The following is a 9,898-nucleotide window of genomic DNA, read 5'->3' as shown; positions in this document are numbered from 1 at the left end:
AAATTCGTAATTACGAATGTTTGTTTCGGATTCTCGGTTATACGTACCCAGGAGTAACTGCGAATTTGGAGGGGCTCTTCTTCTACAGGGTGATTCATATAGAACCGGCCTGACGATATGAGATGTAATATAAAATATACCATACAGATATTAAAGTAATTTACACGTATCTTATCTTGGATTGTGTGCCGTGATCAGAGCAGGTGTTGAAAGTGTCCGCCGTTTCCAACTAGGCCTTAGAAACACTCGCTGTTCAACATTGTACTCCATGACTGTCGCCTGCGCACTGCAGCCACGTTTCGGCATTGTCCTTGACCTTGCAGCATGAGGGCTGCCACTTGCCGGATCATGCGCACACCATTCGACTCAGCACGGCCCACGGATTGTTATGTCGTAATTGTGAGCGGTTGTATGCATCACCTGCGGAATTATTAGCAAATTCATCGGGCCGGTTCTATACGATTCACCCTGTATATTACGCCTTTATGATGTCTAGATATAAGCAAGGGGCCGTAAACTGAGAGAAAATCTGCCAGAAAAAACGACACAAGCTAAACCTTGGGTAGCGTTTTCGTAGGAGCACGTTGTAAGGAGTAAGGACGAGAAATTTGTGTTTTCGTTACATCACTGTTTTTTCGCAGAATCAATGAGCTTTGTGCCAATACTGTGTAAACCATCATACGAGTATATTTTTAAATACCTGAAACTTTACATTTAATTTTATTTTGATCAGAAATTCATATGTCCCCAAATATAAGCGGAACTTGACACGGATTCACACCAATTAACATTGTGCGTTGTAATACAAGGAAAATAGGAACTGAAATACATTAGTCTTCTTACAAGTTAAATTTAGGAACTGAAATAGAGTAATCCTTAAAATGAACCAAGTTTAACTAAAATTGAAATATGTCATCATTTTAACGTAAACATGCCATCCCGAAATTTTTGCAGCAGGTCCCTTAATTCATGGGCTTCTACGTGGGAGTGACAGACTAATATTATAAAACTTTCAGATTCTTTTTGAAACACGACGAAATTAGTTGACAATATGACAACCGAAATGTTAAACCATGCATAAAGGTGCTGTGAAAATGGGGACCAAATTGGATTATTTGTTTGCTTTGAGCTGCTTGACAAGATTAACGTGGACACACACATTCCTAGCTACGAAATTTATATCCTTGACGTACCCCTCGTCACAATGACACAGACCGGGAGCAACACACACACCATGAACACAAGCAGGTTCGCATTTCGGGATGCACCTGTGGTTTAATGGGTCTGTCAAGTCCTTCTTATACCCGGGTTTGCATGTACAGAAATCAGGACTGGTGCAGGTCCCGTTGATACACACGTGGGTACATATGGGTACACATTTGTCATCATTCCCCGTCTTTCTGTAACCTGGGTTGCATCTGCACCTGTTAGGCTTGTGGCAATAGCCGTTCTCGCAGCGATTCTTGCACAGAGGAAGGCATTGTCCTGTGAGTAGGGACGGAGTGTAACCTGTGGCAGAAAAAGAACTCTGTTGGATTTTGATGACCTGAAAATATTTAAAAAATGACCTATAAAATGACTGAAAAAATCCAGAAAAATGACCTAAAATATGACTAAAAAATGTAGTATGCAGGGCCCGGATTTTGATGACCTGAAAATATTAAAAAATGACCTATAAAATGACCGAAACATCCAGAAAAATAACCTAAAGGAGAAAAGAAAGAGCACTTCGCTTCCATGTTATTCACATTTCAAAAAACATATGAAGAAAAATTCCGTAAAATGGCCAAAAATGACAAGAAATAACCTTAAAAATCCAAAAAGTACCCCCAAAATAAAAAAAATTACAAATTACCTATAAAATTTACATTTCTATAACCAGCAGCTCATATCCGAGATTTATATATTTAAGAGTATCGCATAGGATACAAGGAAAAAAAGATGACATGTTATCAAAATCCGGGCCCTGATTATCACTAAGGGCGAGGACACACCAGGAAACTGGCAACCGCAACGCAACTGCAATTTCCGAGAAAAATCGCCCATTTCAAAGAGACAATTGGTTTCCAGCTTAGCAGGCGCACACTAAGGAGACTTGTTTAATAGCTGCTCACGTCATCTTAAGAGGTTATGTTCGTCCGACGTAAGGCATGATTGTATTTTTTTATTATCGTGCACTTACCTTTTTGCAGTGGAAGATAATAATACTGATCCTGTCATAATGTGGTGGTAGTTGAGCCCGGCTGAGAAGGCGTCGGAAGAGAGGATGAGGACCATAAGGGAAAGATTAGGTTGTTAATTAATTTGTGTTAATTAAGTTAAATTTATTTTAATCAGGACATATCGCGTTCACACGAGATACGAAATTTTTACATAGTGCAACTATTTTAGCAAGACAGAAGACACCTGAAGGAGCTGGGGAACGCACTCGATATAGCGATTGGCTACGGGCTGGACGACTGCGGAGTCGGAGTTCGAGTCCCAGTAGGGTCAAGAATTTTCTCTTCTCCACTTCGTCCAGACCGCTTCTGAGGTCCACCCAACCTCCTATCCAATGGGTACCGAGGGCTCTTTCCCCGGGAGTAAAGGGGCCGGGCGTGAAGCTGACCGCTCACCTCCAGCTAGTGCCCAGGTCAAGAGAATGTGGATCTGTACATCCACTCACATCTATACATCCATGCCGTGTATAGCCGAACCGTGTAAGGTGGTATAAAGGCCACTCTGTAATACGTTACATTAAAGACGGAAATATATGTGAAATAAATGATATATTAATGCAAGAGGAAGCTTCAATACAATATTAGGAAAAGAAAGCGCCACGTGCATTCATTCTCTGTGACAATTGAAACTGAAGCGCTGAACTTAACCTGGATCCAGACTCCTTCGTCTCATGGGAAATTGTTTCCTAAGCCAAAACTCATTTTGTCCTGCCTAGCATAGTCTGGGTGGCGTTTGTCTTGCTCAGGTAACTGCACAAAAACAAAATTAGCACCTTCATTAACCTTTCGTGCCATCTTAAGAGACAAATGAATCACTGAAGCTCGTCATAGAACAGCTAACACTAGGAAACCATGCGGCAACGCAGTTGTGAGGGGATTGGCATGCTCCGTTGCCTGGAAGTTGAGTTTCTCAGTCTTTCCGTTAGTTGCGTTGCCGTTTCCCCAATTCGTGCTGCTCCAGTCAGTAACATGTATTCAACTCAGGTTGATAACAATTCTCGGAAATTGTGGTTGCGTTGCGGTTGTCAGTTTCCTTGGTGTGCCCTCGTCCAATTAAGCGGAAACTGTTTAAGGAGATAACGGATATGAAAGAGATTATTGTAACGGAATATGCCCTGGTTGAATATTGTTGTTATCTGTTCATATGACTCTCTTCCGTGCCGTGCTTCCTGTAACTGACTAGGAACGTTCCTGTTACAAGAGAGAGGAAACCAAACTGCACTGCGAGAGCAGTGAGAAAGAGAAAGTGAAGAGAGACAGAGGTTTCGGGAGAGGAAGGAGAGGGGTAAATGGAAACCTCGACGTTCCTTATATTCAGCAACAGTGCACATATGCAACAGTAGCGTGCTTGGGCCGCGCCATGGCTCACGCGGTTAGTCGCCGGCTTCCCACCGCGGCGGCCCGGTCATGTGGGATTTGTGGTGAACGGAGTGATACTGGGGTAGGTTTCTCCGAATTCTTCGGTTTCCCCTGCCAATTATAATTCCACCGACTGTTCCACATTCATCATCTATCATCTGGGGCTGGTACAACAAGCTAATTAGTGGCAGACGTACCAAGTTGACTAAGTCTCACCCCACCCCAAGAGACTAAAGAAAACAAACAAGAAATAAATTCCGTGGTGTTAGTCCGCAAGCGAACTATACCGACCGCCGCTTGTCGGCGAAGTTATTGCCTCTGTCGTCTAGTGGTCAGGGTTCCTGGCTACAGATCTAGAGGTCCCGGGTTCGATTCCCGGCGCTATCAGATTTTCTGAGAAGTAGTGCGTCTGGAACTGGGTCAGCTCAGCCTTGTGAGGGTAATTGAGGAGCTATTTCAAGGAAATAGCGGCTCCGGTCTAGAAAACCGAAATGAACGGCCGTGGGAATTCGTTGCGTTGACCACACAACACCCTCTATCCGCTAAAGTTCGCAAACAAGAGAAAAAATTAACATTAGTATGCTGGATTTGAACTTGATCTCAAATGGCCAGAAATATTTGCAGAGTTTTAAAATTGGAAAACCTAACCAGGTAGTATGACACTGTTACAGTAGATGAAGCTGTATTCTGATTCGCGACATAGACGTGAAACAAACAGCACCTTCTGAGGCTGTGATTGCTCCATCTTGATGCTCCTCGTTCGGACAACTTCACTGTGGAAATGGATTCCGATATTTGGAGTTGCTTTCCTTCACATCTCTCCAATTTATGGAAGTGGGGTTAGTGCAGTCGGTATAGCGACTGACTACGGGCTGGACTACCAAGGCGTCGGAGTTAGGGTCCCGGTAGGGTCAATAATTTTCCCTTCTCCACGTCGTCCTGACCTGCTCTTGGGTCCACCCAACCTATCCAATGAGTGCCGGGGGCTCTTTCCCCGGGGGTAAAACGGGCAGGGCGTGAAGCTGATCAGTCACCACCAATTAGTGCCGAGATCAGGAAAACGTGGATCCATATATGCACTCCCCCATACGCCTGTGCTTAAGTAGTTAAGCACAGGGACAATTTTCCCTTTACCTTACCCCCCCCCCCCACACACACACACACAACCTCTGTCGTTAATCAGACAAACAAGAAGAAGGCTGAGAAGTACGAACCTGGCAGACAGACGCATGTGTTGGGGGCAATGCAGTGTCCATTGCTGCATCCATCAGGGCACGCTGGCAAGCACACGTTACTGTTCACGTGCTTCTTATCATACCCATCCAGACAACGGCAGAAGTTGGGCAGGTAGCAGTACGCGTTAACGCATTCCTTCGCACAAACCGGCACACAGAGTAAGCCATTCGCGTGCAGCTTGTAGCCTGCGTTGCAGGCGCGACCGTTTCCTATGGAAATGCCAATAAGAATTGAGTGGAAACCCTGCGGGTTTTATGTAAGTGACTGCACCATATAAACAGAATGAGTAGCAATAGTCAGCTGGTAATAAAGTTAATAAGACCCTACAAGTGGACAATAGCAGACCAATTGTATCTGGCCTTCACTTTTAATACCAGTCTCTAAGATCCATTTAAACATTGTCTTAACACATGCATCTAATTCTCCTACATAGACTCTTATGTTCAGGTTCGAAAATGTTATATATCCTTATTATTCCCCACATGTTCATGTGCGCCATCATTTCATCTTCCTTAAATTGTTCGCTCAAATAACGGCCGCTGACGGGTAACAGCTGTGGCGCTCCTCATTTTGCTGTTACTTCCTCGTTGCTGAGTTCAACTGCTCTGTGCGGCACTGCTTTCTCGGTCTCAGTCGAATCTATATTCTTCCCTCATTTTTGGAGACAGAGAGTAGCACAATCTTATGACAACAGCTAAATTGCATTCTTGTATTATCACGTGTAGGGTGGTACGCGTGACGAAAATGACGGGTTATAGATTGGATGATTGGATTTATTAGCAATTCGTTTTCAAGCTATCTTAATTACAATTAATACAGAGGTATCGCTGATTTGTTCGCTTTCCAGTTCACCGTTGCACACGCACTAGGCTTCTCAGTTTCCACTAGCCATTTCCTAGCAACGGAACTCAATACAGAAATTAGCACTTCTATGAAGTTTTCTTCTTATTTCGTCTTTGATTATTTTGGAACCTCGGAACTAAAAATTCTTCTGGACTGACTCCTCCAGCTTACGACTGGCTCGTAACTCGTAACTGCTCCTGAACCCATTTTGTCAAAGTCAAAGTCAAAGTCACATTGCGACTGCCGGTCATGAGCCCCAGGAGGGCTCATGACCAAATATTTATTACTGTTTGACAGTTATGGTCTTGTTTTTTGCGGGTGCCCTCTCTAACGAGAATACGGGTCTGTCTTTTGTATATGCTGCTGGTCCTTGCCAGCGTAGTCTTTCTCGGGTCCGAATCCCTTGGTACTCAAGACCATTATTGTCTCAAATCTGAGACTTCCCTTTCCGTCGCCTCCTACGACTCACAGGGTCATGGTGGAGGCATTCGACCCCGCAGCCATAGGGACACACTGTCACTGCATTCACTTCTCTTATAAGCAGTCTGCACAGACACCACGGAAAACACCGTCTCTATTGTTGATGACCTCACCGCTTGCGAGGAAATGTTTTTACCGAGCCGTTGCTTAGAAAGGGGTTGCATAACCCCGTTGTCCCAACGCTACTAGGCGCTGACGACATAGAAGACACAGCATCATCTATTGTTGCGTGTTGGACCAAGTTTACACAGCTGTTCCTGGTAACGCGCTGATCAAATCCGTTACAGTGTATTTTAATGTTTAGAAAAAGCTTCGTTTTACTGCAGACTTACAGAGCTTCTTTAGCATTTGAATATTGTCTTATGTTTAGAAGAAAATTCTATTGAACACATCTGAAAACTTTCCGTCCTTCAAAAGCAAGAGACTGCCCCCAAATCTGTTCATTTAAAGCATTCTGTCGAATTAACGGGAAAGTTAGGATTTAAGCCTGTCAGAAATCAACTTGTAGAATTCTTATTAGAGTGTTATGAGTTATGCATTGAACATGGAAAGTTTCATTTGGAACAAAGTTCAGTAAGTAATAAAGAAATTTCTGCCGTATTTCATTTTACATTTACTAACCACACTTTCGGAACATGCTGTATATCTTCGTATAAACTCTGAGGTTCACGGAACGCCTTGTGAAAACCATATGATTGAAACTTTCATGCCACGTACCTGCACTCTTTAATTTCTGGCGACCGGTTGCTTCGTTCATACGTTCAGGCTTCTCAATGACTTCGTTCATAAATCCGATAACATTCCTGGTAGCACTGTTTCTTTCCCAGACTTTGCCGCTGTCTCCTACAATTCCCACGATTACTGCGAATAGGAGAGTCAGTGAAAAATTACGCATCTTGAACGGAAACATATACGACTGGTCACTGCAGCGCCACTGTCAGTTCATAAGCTAATTAGAACAGAGTAGAGTAGGCAGATACTAAAAGGAAGCACAAATTGTGGGGTTTGATAGCTAATTATCAAACAACAACGCCCAATATTCATTTATATTAATTGGCTCTATAGATAAGTCAGAAATCACTGACTGATTAGTTTCCTCTACTTCATCACTCATTGGAATAGTCCAATGTAAAGAGTGGCGTATGTCAATGACAAATGAGAGCTGTATACAAAATGTCCCATCTCATATGAGTAAGAACGTAGAGAGAATGAAAGTCATTATAAAGAGTGTCCTAACTCAGTTCATTGAAGGTTTGACAAGTGACCTACGTCAGCGCGAATACTTTGCTAACTCAGTTTAAAGAAGGGTCATTAATGAGTGTCCTTTACAGTGAAAGGATATAGAGATGTTAAGCGTGTCCTACCGCAGTTCAATGAAGGGATGATAAAGGGTGTTCTACACAAACCTAAAGAAACAGATATATAAAGATGAAGAAAGCAGTCTTTTGGGATTTGGCACCGTGTATATGTGGTGTTAACCGACGTTTCGGAGGAACGTATCGCCTCCGTCTTCAGGGTAGAAGAAAAAATGTAAGAAATCTGCAAGCGAAGAGACCGTGAGATTTCCTATATTTTTTCTTCTACCCTGAAGATGGAGGCGATACGTTCCTCCGAAACGTCGGTTAACACCACATGTACACGGTGCCAAATCCCAGAAGACTGCTTTCTTCATAGTCACCGCCGTGAAAGCCTCAAATCTTAGATATGTAAAGAGTTTTTTTTTTCCTTGGTGCTACAGCCCCAGTGGGCCTAGGCCTACCTCCATGAACTTCTCGGTTCACTTCGGTTTTTCGAGATCTTACACATTCGGTAGGACTTCTTAGGTGGGCGATCAGCTCGTCGCAAGGCCTCTACCTGTACACAAATACAAAAGAACGCACACACACAAACTATACATCCATGCCCTGAGTGGGATTCCACCCACGATCCCGGCTTCCAAGCGAGCGAAAACAGTACATGCCTTAGACCTCTCGGCTACCGTGACCGGCATATAAAGAGTAGCTTACCACAATTCGATTAATGATTAACGGTGTGATATATCCGTGCAAATAAAGAGATTCAGAGAAGGACGAATAAGGAGTGCAGGACGCGAAACCTGTAAGTAGTGTCTTACTTGAGTATAAAGGAACGCGCTGCGTCCTTATCAGGCTCGTCTTCCCGTTTGGTGCTCTCCTCACGGCACCGTGTCTCGTGTGACAGAGCAAGTAGCTACGTCCGATTACATCTGCAGTTGTTTATATTCTGCTATTAACTCCGCGGAGGTGAGCCCTTCTTGAGAAGCCACCAGTCGCTCACTTATTCATGTAGTTTCCAAAATTTTACGTAATCAGAAAGTTTGTTGCCGTATTCATACTAGCCCATCACTGGTCCCTATCCTGAACCAGATGAACCAAGTCCATACGACCTCATCATAATCCTCTGAGAATCATTTTAATATTATCCTACCACATGCGTCTAGTCTTCATAGTGGTCTCTTTCTTTCTGGTTTTACCATCAAAATCCTACATGCAGTCCTCTTCGCCCCGTGAGTGCTACATTGCCCTGCCCAGCCAATGTTTCTTGCCTTGATTGTTGTACTCGTAATTATATTTGGTGTGGAACACAAGTTATGAAGCTACTCACTAAGCAATTTTCTCCAATCGCCTATCGTTTTATTCATCCACAGTTAAAATACACATTCTCTTAAGCATCCTGTTCTCAAATACCTTTCGGTCTACGTTTCTTTTTCTTCATGCCAGAGTCCAAGTTTTACACCCATACAGAACTACAGGAAAAAATTATGTTTTGTATATTATAATTTTTGCGTTTTTAGACAGCAGACGAGAAGATAAAAAATTTTGAACCAAATGTCAGCAAGCATTACCTCAGTCGAAACTTCTCTTAATTTCCTCACGAATCGAATTTTAGTTTGTTACTGTCACCCCGAAATATTTGAACTTTGCACACAGTTGTGAAGGATCCGATATCTATCTTCAGGTTGTGGTTTTGCCGGTGCATTTTGCATTCCGGTGACGAGAGGGCAGAATATTCTGCTGTGATTGAAATATTCTTAGGTAACTGTACAATGCCTTTTCAACCAAGTAGTTCAAAATAAAGTGGAACAGTGATCATGAACGGTAAAACCCGAGCCTCACTTTGGGCGATTGTTATGTGTGGCCGCTAGCAGCCCTCGTTCCGGGAGGCAACGCGGATGTTCGGACGTTCTGTGTACTTACACGGCCGGCAGTAGTGCCCCGGGACCCACATCTTCGGTCCCCTAAGCAGTTTGTGGAGCAAATTTTCCGTCGGTTTAGTGCAACTACGAAGAAATAAACCTAGTTTTTTTTTCTTTCCAAACTGAAACGTCTTAAATGAAAGATAGATGGCTTGCTGTGTTAAATTATGAACCCTGAAGATAGAGGTGGTACATTCCTCTGTAACGCCCGTAAAATCCCACAAGACTGCACGGCTCCACATTCCAGAAGGCAGTGATGTTAACAAGTTCAAGAATCTTATTAAACCCGATCCACACTCCCATCCACCCATGCACCCATCCACTTCTTAAACTATCCACTCCTTCACCCATCCACCCATCCACTCATGCACTTGTTAACCTATCCACACCTTCACCCACCCATCCATGCACTTGTTAACCTATCCACTCCTTCACCCATCCACCCATGCACTTGTTAACCTATCCACTCCTTCACCCATCCACCCATGCACTTGTTAACCTATCCACTCCTTCACCCATCCACCCATGCACTTGTTAACCTATCCAC

At 43.5% G+C, this 9,898-nt stretch overlaps 1 protein-coding gene across 2 annotated transcripts; it reads right to left on the bottom strand.

The window, feature by feature from the left end:
• Window positions 1-662: 662 nt before the first annotated feature.
• LOC111867945 (von Willebrand factor D and EGF domain-containing protein-like) lies at window positions 663-7,133 on the bottom strand. Of its 2 annotated transcripts, none has more exons than XM_023858187.2 (3): window positions 6,855-7,133; window positions 4,793-5,023; window positions 663-1,546 (listed from the first exon to the last, which is right to left on the bottom strand). In XM_023858187.2, the coding sequence occupies exons 1-3, from the start codon at window positions 7,045-7,047 to the stop codon at window positions 1,428-1,430; spliced, it is 543 nt and encodes a 180-aa protein (XP_023713955.1). In that variant the 5' UTR covers window positions 7,048-7,133; the 3' UTR covers window positions 663-1,427. The 2 variants fall into 2 exon arrangements, with proteins under 2 accessions (XP_023713955.1, XP_023713954.1); XM_023858186.2 differs by having other exon boundaries at window positions 663-1,509; window positions 6,855-7,128.
• Between the last annotated feature and the right edge of the window lie 2,765 nt (window positions 7,134-9,898).

Source organism: Cryptotermes secundus, unplaced genomic scaffold, assembly GCF_002891405.2.
Source record: "Cryptotermes secundus unplaced genomic scaffold, Csec_1.0 scaffold267, whole genome shotgun sequence".
Classification (NCBI taxonomy): Eukaryota; Metazoa; Arthropoda; class Insecta; order Blattodea; family Kalotermitidae; genus Cryptotermes; species Cryptotermes secundus.
This window is presented reverse-complemented; position numbering and strand designations above follow the sequence as displayed.

Coding starts and splice junctions, on each gene's coding strand:
- LOC111867945 (XM_023858186.2), bottom strand. CDS start 7,047: ATGTTTCCGTTCAAGATGCGTAATTTTTCACTGACTCTCCTATTCGCA. Junction 5,024..6,854: donor CCAGAAATTAAAGAGTGCAG/GTACGTGGCATG, acceptor GCATTTCCATAG/GAAACGGTCGCGCCTGCAAC. Junction 1,510..4,792: donor CACATGCGTCTGTCTGCCAG/GTTCGTACTTCT, acceptor TTTCTGCCACAG/GTTACACTCCGTCCCTACTC.